Genomic DNA, 26,922 nt, shown 5'->3' on the forward strand with positions numbered 1-26,922 from the left:
CAATGTTTTCCCTTGGCATAATGAGTCCGGTAGAGGAATGAGTAGAAGGTAAAATTAATAAAATACACTCAATGTGTGAGATCTAATTGATCTATATAGATATCTTGCAATTTCTCTTCTACTTAGGCCAACTCCTTTTCTGCTTCAGTTGTGAAATATCTGGGACTGTTAAAATCTAAGTCACTTTGTAAAATTAGAGATAAACTACTTAATTCTGGAGTAGGCAGTCTAATTGTAGGGTAAAACCAATTAATACCTCTCAATAAATTTTTCAAACTCATTAGGCATCTGTTATTAATCTTTTCAAATCTTGTTTTTGTGGCTAGTTTCTCTGTTTACTTAATTTAAACCTAAATAATTAAGAGAGCTTCCTCTTAGAACTTTTCAGGAGTAATTTCCAATGTCCATTGAGGGAAAATCTATGGTAGCTCAGTAAACACCTTTTCAAGGATATTGACATCTGAGGTAGCTATTAAGACATTATCCGTATAATGATGCTCTTTTTAAACTAAATCTGAGTCTGATAATTTTACCAATAAATACTCACAAGTCAGATTCTTTGGTGAAAACCTGCTAGCTCAAAAAGACAGAGAAGCAGCCAGCTGACCATTCACCTCAGCTGCAGTCTCAGAGAGGGAACACTGCTTTCTCTGTCCCAAAAGAAAGAGGACCACCATAATGAAAGTGTCCCCCCCTTACTATTTCCTGTGCATTTATCTGTTGGCCAGACTCACTATAACTCTCCTTGACTACTTCCTGTCAACTATCTGTTGGCTCTGACTCTTGACCAAAGGTTGATTTTATTTAATACAATCTCGGGGTTCACACTGTGATCAATGATCCTTCAACAGAATAATAAACAATGGATTAAGGACATTGTTGATGAACTACTTCTAATGGTTTATTTTTTTTAATTTATTTATTTATTAAAGATTTCTGTCTCTTCCCCGCCACTGCCTCCCATTTCCTTCCCCTTCCCCAATCAAGTCCCCCTCCCTTGTCAGCGCAAAAAGCAATCAGGGTTCCCTGCACTGTGGTTTATTTTTAAAAATGGACATAAAGTTGGACTGCTTAACATTTCCTAGGGAAGTACTTTCCACTTATACCCTTTTTTGTTTTGTTTCTTTTTCAAGACATGGTTTTTCTGTAGCTTTGGAGCCTGTTATGGAACTAGCTCTTGCAGACCAGGCTGGCCTCAAACATACAGAAATATACCTGCCTCTGCCTCACAAGTGCTGGGATTAAAGGTGTGCACCACCACCTCCCAACTCCATTTATATCAGGCTGGGCATTATTATAAGTAGGAACTGTAAAAGCATATTATTTTCTTTATCTAGTTGCTGCAAAGGAATAGCAAAAAAAATCAGTCTTTTAAATTAACAACTATTCTAACCCAAGCTTAAGGCAATTAAGAAAATAATGGAATTCTAGACTATAATGGACCCATAGGTTGAATTACTTGGTTTACAGCTTTTTAAATAAGTCATCACCACAATTTTTAAGATTTATTTTATTACAAATAGAGGAGAATGACAAGTATTTGTAGGTTTTTCATGTGTTTAACATCTGACTGTTTTGTCCTGCTTGCTCAAGTGCCTGTAATTTATTTTCATTAAGGGCCACTGCTCCACCCATGTAGGCTTATTAGTGAACGATTTTAAAGGCAGAGCAGTTGGGAATCCAGCATTGGCCCCTAATCAAAATTTATTTAGAAAGTTTCTGCCTTGTCTTGTTTCTGTACAATCTAAATAACCTATGTTTTTATTGACATTTTTTTCAATATGAATTTTAAAAATTTATCTCATGTCTAGCATAATTCATGAGTGGGTGCTGAAATTGTAGGAATATGAATTTGGGCTGTATAACTCAGAGTGGGTACAATCATTTTGAGGAATATGTGTAACTTGTATATGAACATATTCTTTGTCCTTTTTAGAAAGTCATGTATAAAAGCATTTTTAAAAATTCTCTATCTGATTTTAAGAGTTAACTTAATGCAATAACCATGGAGTATTTTTTATAAATCTTAAAAAGATGATCCTTTTTGTAGATCCCAAGAAACATGTTAAATTGGACTGCCAATTATTAACAGGGTAGGACAATTTACCTGCATTTTATGTAGTGGAAAAATAGTTTTTGTAGGCTCTTTTTCAGTAAGATATTATTTCCATGAGCTTCACCTCCACAGCCATATTAGTTAAGAAACTAAAAAGCTGCTCTGCTTCAGGTACTACATTTTATAGAATTTAACCAAGAGTATCTTGAATGCAATGTAAAGAGCAGAATCAAAAACCCACTAGTGATAACTAGACAAGATTATACCCAGTAATATAGCTCAAAATTATAAATTTTTCTTTAAGTCATTTACTATAAAAATTGAACATTCATTTAAGCATTAATCAGATGATCAAGAGAAGAGAACAGCCTCTATATAATGAATGATTAATACATCTGGAAATTTAAACAGCATTGGCTTAGTACTTCATACCATGATTACAACTGTTTTCTGTACTACAAGTTAAGCTGGTTCAATTGTTTTCTCCCATGAATGGATACTTGATAATGAGTTATTTCCACTATCAGAAGAAAAAACATTTCCCATGAAGGAACATTTCATATTGAGTTATTCCCTCTCCGAGGAAAAAGCAAAATAAAAAATTTAAACTAAAATTAAACAAGAAAATTCTATGTTCTGAGCCAACTGTGCTAGCTCAGGCTGCAGCAGCAGAGCCCACCCATCATTCTCTGGAATTCAGATGTTGTCTCTCTGCACTTCCTGGCCCTTGCAGTAAGCACTGACAGGCATCACACAGCCAGAGAGCTCTGGGTTCCAGCAGATCTGAATTCTTTTTTCTATTGGATATGGCCTTTGCAATTCCTCTATGCACAGGAAAGAAGATTTTCCCTCCCTTCATTATTCATCTCTTAAGCCTCCTTATTTGTAGGCCTTGATTATATACTTTCCCTTCTTCTATAGGGAAAAGCCTTTTAATTAAACACTACCCTTATTTACTGGGAAATTTTCTTTTCAAGTTTCTTCTCCTTTCCTTTTTTTCTCCTGGGAAGTTTTCTCCTTTAATTTCTCTTATTCTTTGTCTCTGGAGTTTGTCTATTTGCATCTTTAATTTTTGCATCTGTGCACCTAGTGTTTCAATCTTTTGAATCTCTAAGATTGTGTCATCTAAAGAAAGAAGAGAAGAGGAATCTCTGTTATTTTTATTTTTTCTTTTCTCTTTATAATTTAATTTTTAAAAAAATCATTTTACACTCCAACCCCAGTTTCCCATCAATTTCCTTCTCCCATCTCCCAAGATGCCCCCATCTGAGCCTCCATTCTCCCCTCAGAGGAGAAAAGACCTCCCTTAGGGAATTAACAAAATCTGGGATACCAAGTTGAGACTGGACCAAGTCCCTCGCCCTTGAGTCTTCCTGGGAAAGATAATCCACCATTGGTAATGGGATCTAAAAAACCAGATCATAAACACAGGATAAGTTCTGGTCCCACTGCTAGGGTAACCCCAAACAGAGCAAGCCACATAACTGTCACCCACTTTCAGATGGCCTAGTTTGGTCCCATGAAAGTTTCCCAAATGTCAGTCGAGAGTCAGCGAACTACTGCTAGCACAAGTTGGCTGTCTCCGTGGTTTTCCTCATGATGATCTTGACCATTCTTGCTCATATGATCTCTCCTCCCTCTTTCAACTGAACTCCAGGAACTCAGCCCAGTACTTAGCTGTGAATCACTGCATCTTCTTCCATCAGTTACTGGATGTAGATATTATGATAGGTCTTAGGGAGATCACTCATCTTCTTACAGGGCAAGGCCAGTTCAGGCATCCTCTCCACTATTGCTAGGAGTCTTAGCTGGGGTCATCCTTGTGTGTTCCTAGGAGTTTCCCTAGCAACAGGCTTTTCTCTAAACCCATATTGACTCCCTCTATCACAGTACTCTTTTATTACTCTCCTTCTCTGTCCCTCCCCCAACTTGGCTATCTCGATCCCTCATGTTCCTATCCTCGATCCCTCCCTAATATCCCCTCTCAGTTCACCAATTAGATCTTCACTATTTCTCCTTCCTTGTGTCCTACACGTGTGTCCCTCTTAGAATCCTCCTTTTAACCTAGCTTCTCTGGGCTGAGGAAAGGAACTTATTTATCCTTTGCTTTATGTCTAATATCCCCTTCTAAGTGACTACATATCATGTTTCTCTTTCTGTATCTGTGTTAACTAACTCAGGACACTTTTTTCTAGTTCATCTATATGTCTGAAAATTTCAAAATATCATTGTTTTTTACTGCTGAGTAGTTCTTCACTGTGTAAATGTACCACATTTTCTTTATCCACTCTTCAGTTGAGGGGCCTCTAGGATGTTTCCAGGTTCTGGCTATTATAAATAATGCTGCTATGAACATAGTAGAGCAAATACCCTTATGGTATGATTGTGCATCCATTGGGTATATGACTAAGGGTGGTATGGTAAGGTCTTGAGGTAGGTTGATGCTGAATTTTCTGAGAAACTGCCATACTGATTTCAAAAGTGGCTGCATGAGTTTGCATTCCCACCAGCAATGGAGGAGTTTCCACTTACATCCTCTCCAGTATAAGCTGTCAACCGAATTTGAGATCTTAGCTATTCTGACAGGGATAAGATGGTATCTCAGAGTTGTTTTGATTTGCATTTTTCGTGATGACTAAGGATGATAAAAAATCTTAAAGTATCTTCAGTTATTTTAGATTCTTCTGTTGGGAATATTATCTTTAGATCCATACACCAGTTTTCAATTAGATTATTCAGTATTTGATATCTAGATTCTTGAGTTCTTTATGAGTTTTGGAAATCAGTCCTCTGTCCAATGTGGGGTTGGTAAAGATCTTTCCTCATTTTTTAGGCTACCATTTTGTCTTTTTGTCCATGTCCTTTGCCTTACAGAAGCTTCTCAGTTTCAAAAGGTCCCATTTATTAATTGTTACTTTCAGTGTCTCAATTCCATAACCTTGACCCTCCCCACTTTCTTCTTTCTCTGAAACAACATTCCTGTCTTCCTGTGAGGAAACATTCTCCTCTGCTGACTGACAATTGCTAGCCTGGATGTTTTCCTTTTTACTTTTCTGTTCAAATTCAAATGGACATTTCTGTGATTCCTCACTCTGCAGTGGATGCAGAGCATTTGAGATCAAGAGCAAATCTTGACTCCTCTCTAGGATGTATAGGCTCTTCTCTCACATGAGCTCGTTAGGTTCTCAACACTGGCTTCCATACCCCAAGTTTTTATTGAAGGGAGTTGCATGAAACCAATAACAATGTCTGGTAACTATTACCAACAGTTCTGTAAGCTGTTTTTCTCTCACATTCACTCCATTTCCTTTTAACAAACACTAAGTCACCAGCATATTACTGATCCTGAAATGGTGAAATCCCCAAGTCCTGATCCTATCCTGAAGAACCGCATGCTCTGAGCATCCTCTATCACCAGTCCTGGAGTATCGAGACCTCTCTCATCTCTGAACCCATGACACTGGGCACCAAATGTCTGGTGCTTCCTGTTGTGTGGGATGTTCAGAGGAAAGAAATTCCAGCATTTAATTTTAGGCTCACTCGCAACAGGGAGAAACTGTTTTTGTGAACTAAACCTCAAATCTCATTTCAGAAATTTATTTATTGATTCTACACAAAGTTTTGTTTGGGGTACAACAAGTTCCTCATGCCAAAGCTGCTTTGATCTATTCTATATGTTCTCTGAAAGAAATAATCACACCCCTGCAATTCCAGTGCCTGTTGTGCATTGTTGCAGCAGCCAATAATTCAAGCCTTCCACGCGTGCCTGGATAGTACTGTGACAGAAGACATGCAATGGATGGAAATCCCATAGAGAAAACAAATATAAGTCATAGAAAACAATCACTATTTCTGACTATGATTTCCTCAAGGTCTTGGAGCCTTGAACAAGAAACTAATATATTCTGCCATTATCACACATACAGTGAGAAACAACTTTTTCATCCTAATGTTTACCCAAGATAAAATGATTCTACGAGATTCCCACTACAAACTGTTTTGTCTTTAAGTGACTCGTTGTGTCTTCAATGACATCACCTGTCACTTTACAAAGACTCCATGGATCTGTGGTCAGACTTCCTAAGCTGGACTTGGAATTAGTGTGACAACTTGTTGTTTAACCAGAGTGCGGGTCATGTAACATTGGAATCAAAGTGAGGATTTGGGCTCCCACTTTATAACCTAGCTTGGGTTAATCAGCTGTTTTCCTCGCCCAGGTTGCATGAAGGTCGAATACCTGTGTTAGCTATCACGGACACAGAGATGATCAAAAATGTACTAGTGAAGGAATGCTATTCTGTGTTCACAAACCGACGGGTAGGTAACTTTTTAATTTAAAAAATCTAAAGACTTGTTTTTCCTATTTTCATTTATATGTATATATGTATGTCTGTTGACAGAGGTTCTATCGTGCCTGGGCCTGCCGCCGCTCAGTCCCAAAGAAACACACAGAGGCTTACATTAATTATAAACTGGTTGACATATGATCTCAGGCTTCCTTGTTAACTAATTCTTACACCTTACAGTAATCCATAATTCTTGTCTGTGCTAGTCACATGGCTTGGTACCTTCTATTAGTGAGGCAGTCTCATCCTGATTCCTCTGTGTCTGGGTGAGGAATGCAGACTGAGTCTTTCCTCTTCCCAGAATTCACCTCTTCTCATCACCCCGCCTCTACTTACTGGCTGGTTGCTTCAACTACACTTTCTGCCTGACTACTAACCAATCAGCATTTTATTAAACCAGTACAACTGACAACTTTTAAAGAGTACAAGACCATTGTCCCACTGCATGTGTCTATAAAAGTAAATGCCATACATGTGTAGGTTCCTGTGGAGGCCAAATAATGGGTTGAGATCCTCTAGACTAGTGTTCCAAGCAGTTGGAGGGGCCTAGATGGGTGCTGGGACCTGGCTCTTCCTGTTGAGAATACAAACCTTTATTTTTACCTATTGAAATTATTTTGTTTGTTTTTTTTTTTTTGGTTATTTTAGAGACAGTGTATCTCTGTGTAACTCTGACTAATCTGGAACTTACTCTATAGGCCAGGCTGTCTTAAACTCATAGTGATCTGCTTGTCTCTGCCTTCTGACTGCTGAGTATAAGAGTATGCACTGTTACCCCTTTGGCTACTTAGTGAACTTAAAAAAGAAATAAATGTTGATTCATTTTACTAGAATACTTGGGTATTCATTTTACTAGTGAGGAAGTATAAATATACTATATTATTGTATCTACTTGTAGATGTACACTGTTGTAATCTAGATTGTGTTTACATTTCCTATTTCATGGGTCCTTTCTTATATCTGTGTGGTATGGTGCAGTTTTTCACAGATCTATATTCGTGCAGTGGGAAACACACATAATAGAGCGCGGCTCCTTGCCCTCCATATACAGCCTGCCTTCTTCTCTCATTTTGTATTCATTTTCTTCTCAGTGTATTGTGTGGACAGTGTCAAGTTGATGACTAGTCACCTGGCCCTTTTGTGTGGGTTTTCTTGTGTAAAAAAATATCCTTTTGAGAATAGCTCTTAAATATATGATTTTTTTTATGGTAAAGTTTTGTGAGGTATGATATTTAGTTCAATGTTCTCTCTTTTTAAATCATGGCTATCCCACTGTTCTGTCTGGAGAAACCTTGTGGTTCCCTCTTTCTACCCCCTGCATCCTGGGGAATGAACTCAGGTTGTTGGGCTTGGCAGCAAGTACATTTACCTACTGAGCTCTCTCTCTGGTCCCCATTCAGCTTTTGGTCATGTGGTGAAGTTGGCTGAAGGCTTAGTTGAAACAACTGCCCTTCATTAAGGGAAGACAGTTCCACTTCTTCCTGTTGTGCTGAGTGCTTTAATATAAGGGCAGTTGGGAAACTCAACGTTAGTATAAAGTATAAATGTGGAAAATAGAATAAAGTTGCCACCATAGAAATAGAATTATATTTTCCCTTTTATCGCTGAAGAAAAATTAGGGAAAATTATTTCTTATAACGCTATTCCTAAACGAACAACCCCAAACCAAATAAACCAGGGTCTAGAGAGATGACATAGTGGCTGAAAGTTCTAAAAGAGGATGGAGGATCGGTTGCCTACATCTACATCCAGCAGCTCAAATCACCCGTAACTCCTGCTTTAGGAGATACAACTCACTCCTCTGACCTCTGATTACACTGCATACATATGTACATACATTCATACACACATGCATACATACGTATACACAATACTAAAATAAATCTAGAAAAAAACCCAAAGATCAAATCCTCTAAGTATCTCAGGCTAGGGAAATAACTCTGTTGGTAAAGGACCTGAGTGTAGATCACCAACATAAAACCTGGGCAGAGCAGCACGTATATGTTATTTCTGAGCAGTATTTGGAAATAGGTGAGTCCTAGGAACTTGCTGAATGGCTACTCTAGCCAAACCAGACCATTCTGTATTCATTGAGACACCCTGCCTAAAAAAAGACAGTAGAGGTATAGAGGAAGATGTCAGATCTCTGTTCTCCAACTGAGAATGCACACCAGTGTTCCACCCTACACACACACACATACAGACACAGACAAACACATACATGAGCATGCATATGCACACACGATCACAAACCATAACAAAGCATCAATTTTCACATTGCCTGTGCTGTAAACATAGAGCTGGAGAACTTGTGTGATACAAAGTTCATTTTCTATTTGTCCCCAAGCCATTTGCCATCTACATTACTCTGGAGAATCTACTATGTTTTGTTCCTGCCTTCTCTGACCCCTCCTCAACCCTGGAACTAATTTTTAAACCACAGGGAGATTTAAATTTACAAGGATCATGGAATAAAAGTGTTTAAAGGTTCAACAGGCAGCCCAGTGAGCACCCAATGTCTTAACGATTGTGAGGAAATTCTGAGCATTTTTGCATGTAGAATGAGGCTTGATCTATAATAAACAGTCACAAACAAATTGTTATAAACCAATATCCCCCTAGCACTTTGCAACCATAGTAAGGTCTGGACTTACAGAGAACAATATTTATATTTTTTGACTCTAGAGTTTTGGCCCAGTGGGGATAATGAGTAAAGCCCTCTCATCAGCTAAGGATGAGGAGTGGAAGAGAATTCGAGCCTTGCTGTCTCCCACCTTCACCAGTGGAAAACTCAAAGAGGTGACTAAAAGGACTGTTAGTTGAAATGTTTGTGTGACTTGAGTCTCCACACCTAACAGCCATGGGTGCCTTTGTGTTTTTTGACTAGATGTTCCCCATCATTGAACAGTATGGAGATATTTTGGTAAAATACTTGAGAAGAGAGGCAGAGAAAGGCAAGCCTCTTACCTTGAAAGAGTGAGTAGTGGTACATCCACTGTGGTTCTGGGAGAGGAAGGGCAGCAGGGGCAGAAGGGTCATCCTGTGTGTCTCACATGTCCAGCTGCTCCTTCTTCCCTTTTAGACACAGGGTGACAAATGTACAGTTGAGAAAGAAATGTGATAGTATCAAGGTCACAAGGGTAAAGGGTAGATAGTAGAAGGTGCTTGGCCAACTGGGGTGGTTTCACCAGTCTTGCCCAAAATATAAATTATTTCAAGCTTTTGATGAATGTGGTAAATTCCCACATCTTTATCTCCTCAGAGTATTAGGGGCCTACAGCTTGGATGTCATTACGAGCACGGCATTTGGTGTGAACGTCGATTCCCTCAACAACCCAAATGATCCTTTTATGGAAAAGACCAAGAAGCTATTAAAATTAGATTTTTTTAGTCCATTACTTATGTCAACAGGTATGTATGGTGGTTCTTCTTCCTTTTGACCAAGTGCACTTGTCTGTGGCCATGTTTGAAATTCAGCCTTTCTCTTCCACACTTTACAATGCTAACAGCTCTATTGGTATATAATTCACCTAACATGTAATTCACAAACTTATCATGTTGTATATAAAGCCACAATCCAATATTTAAGGCACAAAGACATGTATTGCCTTACTTGCTTCTGAACTTAATTTTCTTTTAGAGAGAGTCTCACTGGGTAGCTCAACTTGCCTGAAAGTTGCTGTGTAGACCAGGCTGGCCTTGAACTTACAGTGATCCCAATACCTCAGCCTCCTGGGTGTTGGGATTAAAGGCTTAAAACACTGTTCTCTTTATTTTAGAATTCTATTATTTATCCTTTGACAATATCATAAAGGTATACAATCTTTATGATATATATATTTAAATAAATATATATTTATTATATATAAAGGTATAATCTCCCCAAATTCTCACTCCCAGTTCCCTCAGATACACCAGCACATCTTTCTCTCAATTTAATGTCCCATCCCTTGTTTTGGCCAAACAGTAAGTCCAGCAATCTCTGCCTCCTAGGATGTTGACCAGTATTATTGGTGTGATCTCATGTAGGTGATCAGATTGAGAGTGGGCCAGGCCATGTCTAGGATATAGTATTTCTCACTATAAACAGAGACTACTTGTTGGTTTCCTGACCACACAGATTCAAGTAATGACACAGAAACCATATTAATTGCATTACATCCTTGCCTATTAGCTCTGGCTTCTTATTAGTTAGCTCTTACATCTTAAATTAACCCATTTCTATTATTCTGTATTTCACTACAAGGCTGTGGCTTACCAGGTAAAGTTCCAGGGTCTGTCTCCTTTGGCACATACATGGCGTCTCCCTGACTCCGCCTACCCTCTCTATATATCTCTGTTCAGATTTCCTATCTGGCTATATTCTGCCCTGCCATAGGCCCAGAGAAGCTTCTTTATTAACTGATGGTAATAAAACATTCATAGCACACAGAACAGAATCCCACATCATCACACCACCTGTCCCGGCTCTTACTTTACCCCCATATCTGTTGTCATGATGTTCCTTCAGCCTGGAGTGGTGGAGGTGTTGATAAAAATGCTCCATGTAGGACTCAGCACTCAACAGTCACTTATTCTCTGTACTTTGATCACTCAGGGGTCTGCACTGACTGATGATCCACATGGTCTGATACCAATGTCAACTGCAGAGGACTCTGTTCTAGCCATGCTGCACATTTGAACAATCATCCTTCAAGCAGCCTTGACCTGAGCAACCACCAATTTACTTTCCCTATATTTACACATTCTGAGTGTTTCACATCATGGGATCATAGACTATACAGTCTCTGTGACAGGCCTCTGTCATTTAGAACACTATTAAGTGACCCTACTGTAACTGTCTCCTATTCTATGAATGAGTAATAATATATATTAGTTTATAGACATTGAAGTTAGTTTTATATGTTTGCCATGAATTTTGCTACCATTAGCATTTCAATACAAGGTTACATTTAAATATTTGTTTTGGGATATATTCAGAATTGTCGTTCCTGCATTAAAAAGTAACTCTATTTTAACATATTAAAAACTAAACATATGTTTTCCACAGTAGATGCAGCTTAGTCTGTGTCTTCTGGAAATGCAGGAGAGTTCCGAGTTCCCCATGTCCCACCCAACACTTGGCTCTCCTATGACTTTGATCATTGCTGCTTAGAGGATATGCTGCAGGCTGGACCTGTGGTTTTGATTAGAATTTCCTTAATCCTAATGCAATTAAAAAACTAAGCTAGATATACTAATGTCTGCTTTTAGATCATCTCTCTCACATAGCTGAATTGTTTTGACATTTTTAAAGATTTATTTATTTTTATTTTATGTGATTGGATGTTTTACCTACACATATGTGTACCATATGAATTAAGGGCCTGCCTAGACCATAAAAGGGAATTAAATCTCCTGGAATTGGAGTTATGCATGGTTAAGGGCAGGCACATGGGTGTTGGGAATCAAATTTTGGTCCTCTGAAAGTGCAGTCAGTTCTAAGTGTTGAGCAATCTCTCCAGGTCCTATACTAATTATTTGTGTGTGTATGTGCTGGGTACAGTTAGCAGTGGTGTTTCTTTGGGGGTTTTAATATTTTCTCTGTCAATTACTTTTCCATACACAGCTCTTGTGTCCTTTTCCCTACATTCCATCCTCAACACCAAGTATCATCCTCTCCTTGTCTCCTTTTGAGCATTATTCCATATCCACACTTATACCTTTCACATATTTGCCTTTTTCACTATAGGCTAGACTCTGGAACTAAGGGAAATCATGTGATCTTCTTTTCTATCTGAGTTTGGTCACCTGTCTTTGACCTTGGATTTACAGAGGTGCTGGGTATCAAACTCAGATCTGGTGCTTGCACAGCAAGTATTTTTACCAATGAGTCATCTCTCCTGCCCTGGAGTTAGTTGTTTTAAATTTTTATTTTACACTGTAAAGTATGATATTTGAGATTTAAAAAATTAAGGCTGTGGGGCTAGGAAGATGGTTTAGAGATTAAGAGCACTGATTGTTCTTCCAGAGGCCCTGAGTTCAATTCCCGGCAACCACATGGTGGCTCACAACCATCTGTAATGAAATCTAGTGCCCTCTTCTGGCCTGCAGGCACACATGCAGACAGACTACTGTAAACAAAATAAATAAATAAATCTATTTAAAAAATTAAGGCTGTAAGCCTTTCCCTAGATTATTTTCTTTTTATATATTTATTTATTTTTAGTCTTTCCATTCAAATATTTACATTCCTTCCCTCCTCCCAATCCCCTCCCGCTCCCCCACACCCTCACTTACCTCTCCCACCCTGCTTGAGAGAGGCAGGGAACCCTCCCTGCACAGTAGGAAGTCCAAGGCCCTCCCCCCTACATCCAGGCCTAGGGAACTGTGCATCCATATAGACTAGGGTCCCAAAAAGCCAGAACATGGCGTAAAAACAAGTCCCAGTGCCTTTATCAAGAGCTTCTCAGTCAGTCCCCATTGTCAGCCACAATCAGAGTCTGGTTTGATCACATGCTCATTCAGACCCGGTCCAGCTGGATTTGGTGAGTTCGCATTAGAACAGGGCCACTGCCTTAACTCGTGGAGCAACTCCTCGCGGTCCTGATTCTTTGCTCGTCTTCTCCTTTCTTCTGCCTTCAACTGAACCTTGGGAGCTCAGTCGTTCCTCTGATGAGGGTATCTGTCTCTATCTCCATCCGTCGCTGGACAAAGATTCTATGGTGATATTCGAGATAATCATCAGCGTGATAGTGGGGCAAGGACCATTCAAGTACCCTCTCCTCTGCTGTCCAAGGACCTAGCTGGGGGCATCCCCGTGGATTTTATTTGGACAGCCAGAACACAAATAAAGACATGGAGACTTCTTATTAATTATGAAAGCTTCGCCTTAGTTTAGACTTGTTTCCCACTAGCTCTTATAACTTAAATTAATCCATTTCTATTAAACCACCTTCTACCACATGGTTCATTACCTATGCTCCATATGTACATCTAACTCCCAATTCCAACCCTCTGCCCCCACATCTTGCTGGTGAATTACACCTCTCTTCTTGTCAGAGTGCCTCTCTCCTACTGGAAGTTCTGCCTAGTCATTGGCCATTCAGTTCTTTATTAGGCCAATCAAAAAGTGCCTTAGAAGAGACACATCTTCACAGTGTACAAAAAGATTATCCTGCAACATAAGCCTCTCTGCACCTTTTCTCTATATGGTCTTGCTTTATCTTTTTTCATACTCTCTCAAGACATTTTGTATTCTTTTGCTACTTGAAGAAGATCACAAGATCTCACACATGCTAGCCAAGTACTCTGCCTCAACTCTATATCTCAATAAATTTTCCAGTATCCTGCTGGATTTCTTGAACTGTTGGTTATTTAGTAAGATTATTATATGATAAGGATATTTATATAATTAATTTGCACAGACAGCTGATTATCCAAATATCCAAATATCCTTTCTGGTACTAGTGTTGTTTGTATCATGCCAGCTGAAAAACAAATGCTATCTTGGCTGTTCTTTCTTTACACTTATCAGCTAATAAGAAATCTACCTATTTCTCTACTTGTTTATTTATTAGCTTAAGAAGAAATTTATTGATTTATTTGTCTATGTGTGTGGACATGTGCTTTGATGTTTATATGGCATGTGTTGGTTCTCTACTTCCACAGTGTGGGATGCAGGAATCAAACTCAGGTTGTTAGGCTTTTCTGCAGGTCCTGTTAGCTCTTGAACCATGTCAATGGACCTGTCTATATTTTGGATCCACACAAACTACAGGAGCAGAGTTAAATCCAAGAGTCAGAATTGTTCCCTTCACTACTACTCAATGCAGAAGGAGCATTATGGTGGTGACCCAGTGTGAGCAACCTCACAGAGAGAATGGTTTGGTTGAGACACTGATGACTTATTCTTTAGATTGTTTCATGATTTCACTACATAACACCTGTATTTCCACTAAAATTTATTATTTGTCTATCCTTTCCAGTACTCTTTCCATTTCTTACACCAATATATGAGATGCTAAATGTCTCCAGATACCCAAAGGATTCGTTAGCATTCTTCAAAAAATTTGTGGATAAAATGAAGGAAAACCGGCTGAACTCTGATGAGAAGGTAAAAAGTGATGGTCTCCTGAGAGGTACAGGGTTTGTAATATGTTGGGCTGTGAACATGTGAGCTGTGTGTTTCACTTCATCTATCAATAAAAGTAGATAGAAAAGGTTATATTTATAGAGAGAAAAGGGATATTTTTATTTCTGGGAGAGGAAAATTTGGAATTTTGAAACACTGGTTGAGAATAAGTCAGGAATTAACCCTTAGCAAAACAAATAAAATGAAGATTGCCCTTTGTAAGAATTAAAATTTAGAAAAAATGGCAAGGCACAGGACCAGCACAAGCTAACACCACCAAATCTCCAACATAGATGAGGAAGGACCTCTCCAAATGCTGCACCTCCATGGAACTCTTGACACTTAATGGCTGCAGAGAGAGGGTATAAGCACCAATAGGTTTCTCGTCCACCAGTGAATGACCCCACATAGAGGGAAATATGGGCACCACTTGGACTCAGTGGGTTATTAAAAAAAGGGGTCATGAAGTTTGGAAGAAGAAATGTTACAAGGGATCTAGAAGAATCAAATGGAGGAAATGATGGGGTGGGTATGACTATATCTCATTGTATACATCTATGAAAATCTCTAGGAACAGATAAAACTGATTAAAACAAGGGAAATACTATTTTCATCTCCTACAAAAACATTTTCAAAAATCTATGCTATTGTTTAAAATTATATCTATTGTAATTTATTGTAAAGTGTTTCTAAATAGCTGGATTGCTTCCGGGTTCAGCTACAGTTTCTTCTGTTCTTTAAGAAATCAAGCAAGACTAACCACGTGTGAATTTAAGGGAGCTACATTCTCAGAAAGAAGGGTGAGCTTCTGCACTCCTGATCTACCTCTGACCTCTGACATTACGATTGACCTTCTATTTTTGCAACTTTTCTTTTGCTTCCAGCACAGAGTGGATTTTCTTCAGCTGATGATGAACACTCAAATTAATTCCAAAGACAAAGAATCTCATAAAGGTAACCGATAACTCCTTGGTCTATGGAAGAAGAAGTTCTCAGTGAGTGATCATCGCTCAGAAAATGAGTGGGAATGTTTTCTTTTTTATTATATTTTAATTACTTATTAAAAATTTAAACCTCCTCCACTCCGCCCATTTCCCTCTCACTCCCATTAACCACCCTCCCCCTCCCTTTCCAGTCTTAAGAGAAGGCAGGGTGTCCTGCCCTGTGGGACGTTCAAGGCCCTCCCACCTCCATCCAGTTCTAGGAGGTGTGTATCCAAACAGACTAGGCTCCAAAAAGCAAGCACATGCAGTAGAATCAAAATCCGGTGGATTTATAATTGGCTTCTCAGTCAGCCCTCATTGTCAGCCACATTCAGAGAGTCCAGTTTGATCACATTGTTGTTCAGTCCCAGTCCAGCTGACCTTGGTGAGCTCCCATTAGATCAGTCACACCATATCCGTGGGTGAACGCACCCCTCGTGGTCCTGAATTTCTTGTTCATGTTCTCCCTCCTTCTGCTCATCATCTGGACCTTGGGAGCTGAGCCCAGTGCTCCAATGAGGGTCTCTGTCTCTATCTCCATCCATCACCAGATGAAGGTTCTGTGGTGATATGCAAGATATTCATCAGTGTGGCTATGGGAGAAGGCCAGTTCAGGTACCCTCTCCACTGCTGCCCAAGGACCTAACTGGGACATCTCCTTGGACACCTGGGAACCCCTCTAGAGCCAAGTCTCTTGCCAACCCTACAATGGCTCCCTTAATTAACATATCTTCGTCCCTTCTTCCATATCCACCCTTCCTCCAAATCAACCATCCCATTCCCCTACGGTCTCCCCAATCCTCCCCTTCTCCCTTCTCTCTTCCCATCTCTTTTTCCCCCAACCCGCCTCTACCTCCATGCTCCCAACCTCTGCCGAGCGATCTTGTCTACTTCCAATATCCAGGAAGATAAATATATGTTTATCTTTGGGTTCACCTTCTTGTTTAGCTTCTCTAGGATCACGAATTATAGGCTCAATGTCCTTTGTTTATGGCCTGAATCCACTTATGAGTGAGTACATACCATATTCATCTTTTTGGGTCTGGGTTATCTCACTCAGTAAAGTGTTTTCTATTTCCATCCATTTGCATGCAAAATTCAAGATGTTATTGTTTTTTACCTCTGAATAGAACACGAAAGTGTATATGTGCCACACCTTCTTTATCCATTCTTCCATTGAGGGGCACCTAGGTTGTTTCCAGGTTCTGGCTATTGCAAATAATGCTGGTATGAACATAGTTGAACAAATGCTTTTGTAGTATGATTGGGCATCTCTTGGGTATAATCCCTTGAGTGGAATTGCTCGATCATGAGATAGGTTGACTCCCAGTTTCCTGAGAAACTGCCACACTGATTTCTAAAGTGGTTGCACAAGTTTGCCTTCCCACCAGCAATGGATGAGTGTACTCTTTTCTCCACAACCTCTCCAGCAAAGGCTATCATTGGTGTTTTTTATTTTAGCCAATCTGACAGGTGTAAGATGGTATCTCAAAGTTGTTTTCATTTGCATTTCCCTGGTCGCTAAGGAGGTTGAGCATGACCTTAAGTGTCTTTTGGCCATTTGAACTTCTGTGAGAATTCTCTGTTCAGTTCAGTACCCCGTTTTTTTTAATGGATTAGAGTTTTAATGTCTAGTGCCTTGAGTTCTTTATATATTTTGGAGATCAGACCTTTGTCTGATGCGGGGTTGGTACAGATCTTATCCCATTCAGTAGGTTGCCTTTTTGTCTTAATGACAGTGTCCTTTGCATTACAGAAGTTTCTCAGTTTCAGGAGGTCCTATTTATTCATTGTTGCTCTTATTGTCTGTGCTCCTGGGGTTATATGTAGGAAGTGGTCTCCTGTGCCCATGTGTTGCAGACTACTTCCCACCTTCTCTTCTATCAGGTTCAGTGTGGTCAGATTTATATTGAGGTCTTTAATCCTTTTGGACTTAAGTTTTGTGCATGGTGATAGATATGGATCTATTTTCATTCTTTCATCCAGTTATGCCAACACCATTTGTTAAAGGTGCTTTCTTTCTTCTATTGCATAATTTTAGCTTCTTTGTCGAAAATCAGGTGTTCATAGGTTCGTGGATTGATATCCGGGACTTCGATTTGATTCCATTGGTCAACATCTTTGTTTTTATGACAATACCAAGCTGTTTTCATTACTGTATCTCTGTAATAGAGTTTGAAGTCAAGGATGGTAATGCCTCCAGAAGTACTTTTATTGTATAGGATTGTTTTGGTTATCCTTTGTTTTTTGTTTTTCCATATAAAGTTGATTGTTGTTCTCTCAAAGTCTGTGAAGAATTGTGTTGGGTTTTAATGGGGAATGCATTGAATCTATAGATTGCTTTTGGTAGAATTGCCATTTTTACTATGTTTATCCTCCCAATCCAAGAACATGGGACATCCTTCCATTTTCTGGTATCCTCTTGAATTTCTTTCTTCAAAGACTTAAAGTTCTTGTCAAATAGATCTTTCACTTCCTTGGTTAGAATTACCCCCATGATACTTTATACTATTTGTGGCTAGCAGAAGAATACCTCTGTCAGGTTACTGAAAGAAGGACATGGCTATTTTCAGTGTGGAATTTTCTAGAAACACATGGATACAAATTTGTTCCAAACATGAAGGGAGTCTTCAGTGGCCTCTTTTTTTATTTTTTTATTAAAAATTTTCACCTCCTCCCATTTCCTCCCACTCCCCCACTCCCCCTCCGTCTCCAAGTCTAAGAGAAGTCAGGGTGCCCTGCCCTGTGGGAAGTCCAAAACCCTCCCACCTCAATCCAGGTCTAGGAAGGTATGCATTCAAACACTCTAGGCTCCCAAAAAACCAGTACATGCAGTAGAATCAAAACCCAGTGCCATAATCACCAGATTCTCAGTCCGCCCTCATTGTCAGCCACATTCAGAGATCTGGTTTGATCACATATTCGTTCAGTCCCAATCCAGTTGGCCTTAGTGAGTTCCCATTAGATCAGTCCCACCATCTCCGGTTGGATAGATAATTAAAAAAAATTAAAATTAAAACTCTTAACCCCTACCAAAGGTTAAGAATTAAAATTACCTTAGCGACCAGGGAAATGCAAATGAAAACAACTTTGAGATATCATCTTACACCTGTCAGAATCGCTAAAATCAAAAACACCAATGATAGCCAATGCTGGAGAGAATGTGGAATAAAGGGAACACTCATCCATTGCTGGTGGGAATGCAAACTTGTGCAACCACTTTAGAAATCAGTGTGGCAGTTTCTCAGGAAACTGGGAATCAACGTATCTCAGGATCCAGCAATTCCACTCTTGGGATCATACCCAAGAGGTGCCAAATCATACTACAAAAGGATTTGTTAAACTATGTTCATACCAGCACTATATGTAATAGCCAGAACCTGAAAACAACCTAGGTGCCCCTCAATGGAAGAATGGATAAAGAAAATGTGGCACATATACACTTTCGTGTTCTATTCAGAGGTAAAAAAACAATGACATCTTGAATTTTGCATGCAAATGGATGGAAATAGAAAACACTTTACTGAGTGAGATAACCCAGACCCAAAAAGATGAATATGGTATGTACTCACACATAAGTGGATTCAGGCCATAAACAAAGGACATTGAGCCTATAATTTGTGATCCTAGAGAAGCTAAATAAGATGGTGAACCCAAAGAAAAACATATATTTATCTTCCTGGATATTGGAAGTAGACAAGATCACTGGGCAGAGGTTGGGAGCATGGAGGTAGAGGCGGGTTGGGGGAAAAAGAGATGGGGAGAGAGAAGGGAGAAGGGGAGGATTGGGGAGACCTTAGGGGAATGGGATTGTTGATATGGAGGAAGGGTAGATATAGGAGCAGGGAAGAAGATATGTTAATTAAGGGAGCCATTGTAGGGTTGGCAAGAGACTTGGCTCTAGAGGGGTTCCCAGGTGTACAAGGGGATTTCCCCAGCTAGGTTCTTGGGCAGCAGTGGAGAGGGTACCTGAACTGGCCATCTCCCATAGCCACACTGATGAATATCTTGCATATCACCATAGAATCTTCATCTGGTGATGGATGGAGATAGAGACAGAGACCCACAGTGGAGCATTGGACTGAGCTCCCAAGGTCTAGTTGAGCAGAAGGAGGAAGAATATGAGCAAGGAAGTCAGGACCATGAGGGGTGTGTCCACCCACGGATATGGTGGGACTGATCTAATGGGAGCTCATCAAGGCCAGCTGGACTGGGACTGAACAAGAATGTGATCAAACCGGACTATCTGAATGTGGCTGACAATGAATGCTGACTGAGAAGCCAATGATAATGACACCAGGTTTTGATTCTACTGCATGTATTGGCTTTTTGGGAGCCTAATATTTTTGGATACATACCTTCCTAGACCTGGATGGAAGTGGGAGGGCCTTGGACCTACCTTAGGGCAGGACACCCTGACTTCTTTTAGGACTGTAGAGGGAGGTAAGGAGGAGTGGGGAGAATGGGAGGGAAATGGGAGGAGGTGAAAATGTTTAATTAATTAATTAATTAAAATTCTTAACCTATGGCAAAGGACTGGTGTTCAGTTCCCAGCACCTGCCTCTGAAAGCTCACAATTTTCTAAAACTCCATGTCTAGGGAATCAGATGCTCTCTCCTGGACACCATAGCCACACAAAACACACACATGGCACCCATCCACAGACACAAATACACATACACAAACATATATGTAGAAAAAACACCTACACACATAAACTAAAACAACTTAAAAATTCATTAAAATGTGTTGTAAATGCCTAGATCCTTTGCTATGCTAAGTTCAACTTTGCATCTACTGACAACTCAAGAGTACAATAAAGACTCAGTTCAAAGTCAACCAAAACTCCCAGACAGACACAAATATATATAAATAAAAAATAAAAATAAATCCTAAAAACAGAATATGCTACATGTCTTGAAACTGCCCACTGATGATGAGGATGAACAAAGCATAAACCTTGGGACATCCTGACTGAACCAATCTTTTCTTTCTTTGGCTGTCACATAGATGTCAAAGTGATAACGGTCCCAGGGTGACTGAGTGACTTCTCCATATTTCTCTCTAGCGAAACAGGAGCCTTGTTTGATTATCTCCTTATCTCTTCTGTGTTGGTACACCCTGACCTGACTTTCCTGAAATGTTTTCTTACTTTCAGTTCTGTCTGACGCAGAAATCATGGCCCAGTCAGTTATTTTTATTTTTGGTGGCTACGAAACCACCAGCAACACCCTTGCCTTTGCCCTGTATTTACTGGCCACTCAGCCTGATATCCAGAAGAAACTGCGGGAGGAGATCGATGTGGTTCTGCCCAATAAGGTGAATGGATGGTGCTTGGAATGGAAGAGAAGAAGACATACCTTCTTTTCACAAAAAGTGCTGTGTGTGTGTGTGTGTGTGTGTGTGTGTGTGTGTGTGTGAAGTGTGTATGCATAGATCATAGACCTGTACTGGGTATTTTTCTAAATCACTCTCCACCATGGTTTTTGACACAGGTATTCTCACCGAATCTGGAGATCATCAAACTGGTTAGGCAGTCTGGAAAGGATCACCAGGCATGCCCTGTTTCTGTCCCTTCCCCCACCCTGCTGGGATTATAGATGGGAGCCACTATGTCTGGCTTTATGAATGATATGTATCTGAACACAGGATTGCATACTAGACAATTCATAAATTGAGATATCTTTAAAGCCTAAGTGATAGATATTCTAACCATTCTGTAAGAGACTGGATAGATAGCTCAATGGTTAAGAGCGTTGGCTGCTCTTTCAGAAAATCCATCCAGTTTTGATTCCCAGTAACCAAATGGCAACCCTCAACTGTATCTATGTATATATGTCAGACACAAAGGATCTGATGCCCTCTCCTGACTTCTGTGGACATTGTGCTTATGTGGCACACATACACATATGTGGGCAAAACAACTACACTCATAAAATAAAACAACTTTAAAATCCTTTAAAATGTATTATAAGTGCCTATGACCTTTGCAGTGCTCAGCTCAACTTTGGACTACTGAGAACTCAACAGTACAATACAGAACAATTGAAAGGTAATCTAAAATCTCAGAACAAAACTTTTTCTTTCTTCCCAGGCAACTCCCAGCTATGACAAAGTGATGGAGATGGAGTACCTCGACATGGTGCTGAGTGAAACGCTCAGATTATACCCAATTACTGGCAGACTTGAGAGAGTCTGTAAACAAGATATGGAAATGGGTGGTGTGTTTATTCCCAAAGGGTCAATAGTGATAATACCAATTTTTTCTCTTCACCGTGACCCACAGTACTGGCCAGAGCCTGAGGAATTCCGCCCTGAAAGGTACTAGAATTCCAATAGTTGGAACCCACTATGAACTGTGCTGGGCTGTATATACTATAGTGTCTCTTATGAAAAGATGATCTAAATGTGATTTAGTATCCATTTGCATTCTGTGAAGAGAATGACAGGAAGGGGAAAAAGGACAGGGGAAGAGAGATGGGAAGAAAAAATGAGAATTTAAATACAGTGTTTTAATCCTCCTTCATCAAGTAACAAATGACCAACTTAAGTGTGAGGCAGGAACATGCTTTCCTTCAGTCTAACTGACACATGCTTTTGAGACATGGAACCCAGCATTATCTTGAAGAGACTTTAGGAAGTTAGACATGTATTCCCCCATTTGCTTTTATTCTTTGACAATAGCATGTATGTAAAGACTATTTTGGTTATTTTTTATTCTTTGACAATTGCATGTATATATAAGGTATTTTTGTCATTTTCTCCTCCTACCACTTCTCCCTTGCACACTTGTTGAAGCCCTGCTTGTCCCCATTAAGTCTTCCTCCTCTATTCATGTCGTCCTGTTGTCTTGTGACTCCTGATTTTAATTGTGGTTGCTTGCGTAAGTGCAGGTCTAGGAGTTATTTACTGCAGAATGGACAACTCACCAAGAGCTACACCATTAAAAAGAATCCCCCCACTCCAGGAACCATTGCTTGTCAATAGTTCCTCACAGAGGTGATGTTTCACAAACTCCCTCCCCAATCCTTGATGGAGTGTATCAACATGGTCTAGCCTTGTGTATGCAACCACAGTTGCTGCAAATTCATAAGTACAATGGCTGTGTCAGGTCCAGAAGATAGTGTTTCACAGCACCCCTTTCATTCCCTGGATCTTATGTCATTCTGCTCCCTCTTCTGAGATGTTCCATGAGCCTTGGAGGGGATGATACAGATGTCCCATTAAGCACTGAGCACTCCACCATCCCTCATTCTCAGCATTTTGAGCAGTTATGAGTCTCTGTGTTAACTGTCTCCACTGCAATCAGAAGCTTCTCTGACCAAGACTAATAGCAGCACTAGTTTTTGTGTATAAACATGAATATTCAGAAGACAGTTTGATACCGTGTCCACTTAGCAAAACAACAGTAGTACATTCAACCCTAGTGCATATAACCTCCAGATTTACAGTATCAGGCATTAAATACCACTGTAAATTGGAACTCTGATCCAATCAGACAGTGGTTCATTATCCCTACCACATAACACTAGTGGGCACATAGGATACATTTTCTGTCTAAAGCATTTGTCTTATCTCAGATTTGGAAACTTTTTTAGGGCAAGGGGGACGAAAAGGACTTTTAGTGTACAATTCTCAGAGTCAAACACCAGGAATCAGTTCAGTGAACTTTTACTATTCTACCTGTATGTCTGGTTAGATGTCTGAAGGTAAATTCATGGATGTAGATCTTATGCTTCTATCCTTTTCTAACTTGTTATTACTCTGTGTCTCCAGGTTCAGCAAGGAGAACAAGGGCAGCATCAATCCTTATGTGTACATGCCCTTTGGGTATGGACCCAGGAACTGCATTGGCATGAGGTTTGCTCTCATGAACATGAAACTAGCTCTCACGAAACTCCTGCAGAATTTCTCCTTCCAGCCTTGTAAGGAAACACAGGTGAGAGAAAAAAAAACTATCTCTGTAAATAATGTTTTATGGGAGACATTTTTCAACTTAAGGTTCTGTGTATAAAATTGAATCTGCTTGTTTGAGGTTAGCTAACTTGTTTTATGGCCCAATGAGTTATTTGTATCCAGGGAAGAATTGAGGGGCCTCTGGTGCTGAATCAGTATAGAGTACAACTGTAGCATTATGAAGAGTTAGTGCAGGCAGTATGACAGGATTCTGTGCGTTCTCTTTGTAGTTCCAGTCATGTCCACGGAAAATTGTTATGCCATGTGCTATAAAGCGGCTCAGTGATCATGGCTTCATGTTTGTTGGGTGGTGCACTATTCTTCCAGAACTCACAGAAGCCCTCCTCTGACAGTCCTGTCAACTACTGGCTGTATATTAGAATCACTGAGGAACTTTACAACTCATATATATTTCTCAAATGGCAAAGTGCTTACCTGGCATGCACAAAGACCTGGTTCCCATCCCCAGAAATGCAAGAAGCAGATGTGAGGTAGCATACCTGCAATCCCCGTACTCAAAAGGACAAGGCCAGATGATCGGAAATTCAAGTAATCCTTGGCTGCATAGTGAATTTGAAGCCAGCAGGAGCTACAGAATACCCCACATCAGAAGCAAAAACAGAAATTCATTATTCCTGGAGATCATGTCTGAAATCCTAAAATACTGCACCTAGAGTGTGGCTTTAAAAGCCCATCTCTGGCTGTCAATGTGATGCTAAATTGAGAATCATTATTGTAAAACATAAATGTTAGGGCTCAAGTGATGGTCCAGTGGTTAAGAGTACTAACTGCTCTTACAAAGTACCTGAGTTCATTTCCCAGTACACAAAAGTTGGCTAACAACTATTTGTAAATCCACTTTCAGGGCTGCTTGTGTTCTTTTCTGGCTTCCATTGAGACTGCACATATGTGGTATACAAACACATGTGCAGGTAAAACATTCCTACACATACAATAAAAAATAAATCTTAACAAAGTTGCTGGTTATGGATGATTTTCAACCTTATGAGACATATTGCTGATTCTGCCTCACTTCTCAGGACCCCTGCACCAGAAACTAATATCCGTCATGTTTCCATAAACAATGTATTCTTTTTTTCCTCCATATTCTTCTCTCATATTCAAGTTCTTGTTAATTCTGCAAATGAATCTTCTTCTTGGATGTATTTCCTCATGTGCTTTATATTCTACTTTTGGCTTCTGCAGGCTGTATTTATCACCTGTGCTAATACTTTGTCATTAAAGCCTCCAGTTTGGTTGTGCTTTTTCTCTCAGTATTGAAGGAGATTCTGTATCTTTCCTATACCACCTCATATCATTCCTTCCACCAACTCCAATGATCCTTTGTGGAGAATTTGTGCATTGAAAGCCTTTGGTAAATGTTTTGAAGTAGAGCTTACAATTTTAATATTCTTTCATAAAAACATCAAAACTAATTTTAAAATAACAGATAACACTTGTGTATAAATTTTATGCACATCTCTTTTTTATGCCTCATGGAAAACAAATGTATACTACTTAATATTTTAAAAGAATATGATAGGACATTTAGAGAAAGCATTTGCATTTTCCTGAACAATTTGTTCCTGTTTCATGCAAAGGTATGGCTAAAACTTAAGAGATTTGTGTGTTTAAAATGTGCCTTCTCTTTGTCAATTAGTTTTATTGAATGAAGAGAGGAATGGAAATATTTGTTCTGTGATTTGTGGTTTAAGGAAGTTATGTAGATTTGTCAACCCACAACCTCACTTATTTTACTACTTTCTCCCTAAAGCATTTAAATCATAAGCATGTACAGAGATATAGACAGACAAAGCAAAGTTCAAGTTTTGAGAGCCATGGAACATCTTTCAAAGGCAGATGCTCTGGCAAGCTCCAATCCTCTTAAATTTGACTCATCTCTGTCTCCATGACAACTTTGTTATCCTCCCTTCTCTTGTGAACAAAAGATTATTCCACTGCTCGCCTCTGTCTCTGAATAGCATAGGACTAAAGCACCACTGAAAACACAGGAGGACTCAGAATTCTTCATTTATCCCCATCTTTCAAAGTCATAATAGATGCTAGGAAAGCAAGCAAATATCTGTCCTCCTAAAGACTTATCTGAATGGACACACTGTACTAGTGACATATGATCTAGGCTGTGAGGACTGTTCATAGAGTGGAAATGTATCCTCTCATGGTTAACTTGCAAATGTCAACAAACCAAATATAACTTTTCTGGACCTACAAAAAAACAATATGACATAGTAACTAAGAATCAGGCTCAAATATGTAAAATTGGCCAGGCTTAGTGGCTCATGTATTTAATACCAGCACTCACGGGCAGAGCTCCTGTCTGTGACTTCAAGACCTGCCTGGTCTACATAATGAGATGTAGGGTAGACTCAGGTACAGAGTGAAACCCTGTTTTGAAAAAATAAAACAAAACAAAAATTAAAGTTTAAAAATTTTAACAGTTTTGCTCTAAAGTAGTATAGAACTGAAATAACATAAATAAGCATGGCTTCATCTCAGTCCCTGTCTACCAGAGAGTCTCAATAAATATATTGCCTTATGCATATTTGGAAGCATGTTTTTCACCATCTAATGGACACAGCTTGGAGATAAGGAAGTCCAAGCATATGACCTCAAATGCAGCTTAGATGTACCTTCAAAACATCATTCTGAATGGTTTTTACCTTTCAATATGGGTTGTTGTTGGCTCACTCATTGATTCTCAAATTTTTTCTTCCATGGTTGCAGATTCCCTTGAAATTACACAGAAAACCACTTCTTAAACCAGAAAAACCCATTGTTCTAAAGGTTGTTCCACGGGATGTGCTCATAACTGGAGCATGACTTTCCCTCAAGGACTCTGCAGTGTTCCTCTTCAGGTGGTGTCCAAGAACATTGGAATCTTTAATTTACTTCATGAATAAAACACAGATGAAGATGAGGATTAACCAACTGGACTTGGTGCACGATTAAGGATTCAGTACATCCATTGAGCTTTCTCATTGTCAAAATAAAGGAGAATGTCACAAAACAATCCCACACCAGTTTGGAATTATGATTAATAAAAGGGTTATTTATTTAAAGGGGAAAACTTACAGATTACCATCCTGGACAACAGCCCCCTGCATGGCCAGGAAAAGAGTCTGGTAGTCAGAAGCAGAGTCTGAAGCAAGAGAGAGAGCACATGGCTACCACTGCTTTTGCAAGCCAAAGAGACCACGCCCAAGTAGGCTGGTATCTTAAAGGCTATTGGCTAAAGGAGCAGAAGGAGCTCCTGCAGCACCTCCCTCTTTTGTTTAAGTAAGAGAGTTCCAAACCTACTACAAAATTATATACAATAAGAGCAAATATCCTATTCTAACTAGCTTAAGTCTTGTATAATAAATAACTTGGACAAGTCATGAGTGAAAAGTAACTACATTTATATAGTTTTCTACCCTATCAAAGATCTGAGAAGGGAAACAATGTTAT

General features: G+C 39.5%; 1 protein-coding gene across 1 annotated transcript in view; it reads left to right on the plus strand.

Annotated features, from left to right (window-relative positions):
• LOC142849917 (cytochrome P450 3A11-like) overlaps nt 1-26,399 on the plus strand; it is a 31,934-nt gene extending 5,535 nt beyond the window's left edge. Inside the window, exons 4-13 of the mRNA XM_075972781.1 lie at nt 6,274-6,373; nt 9,088-9,201; nt 9,290-9,378; nt 9,665-9,813; nt 14,370-14,497; nt 15,400-15,469; nt 20,657-20,817; nt 21,593-21,819; nt 23,275-23,437; nt 26,200-26,399. Of these exons, the coding sequence (XP_075828896.1) occupies nt 6,274-6,373; nt 9,088-9,201; nt 9,290-9,378; nt 9,665-9,813; nt 14,370-14,497; nt 15,400-15,469; nt 20,657-20,817; nt 21,593-21,819; nt 23,275-23,437; nt 26,200-26,295 (1,297 nt within the window). The 3' untranslated portion in view covers nt 26,296-26,399. The remainder of the gene's footprint in view (nt 1-6,273; nt 6,374-9,087; nt 9,202-9,289; nt 9,379-9,664; nt 9,814-14,369; nt 14,498-15,399; nt 15,470-20,656; nt 20,818-21,592; nt 21,820-23,274; nt 23,438-26,199) is intronic.
• The last annotated feature ends 523 nt before the right edge of the window (nt 26,400-26,922 follow it).

Source organism: Microtus pennsylvanicus, chromosome 1, assembly GCF_037038515.1.
Source record: "Microtus pennsylvanicus isolate mMicPen1 chromosome 1, mMicPen1.hap1, whole genome shotgun sequence".
Lineage (NCBI taxonomy): Eukaryota > Metazoa > Chordata > Mammalia > Rodentia > Cricetidae > Microtus > Microtus pennsylvanicus.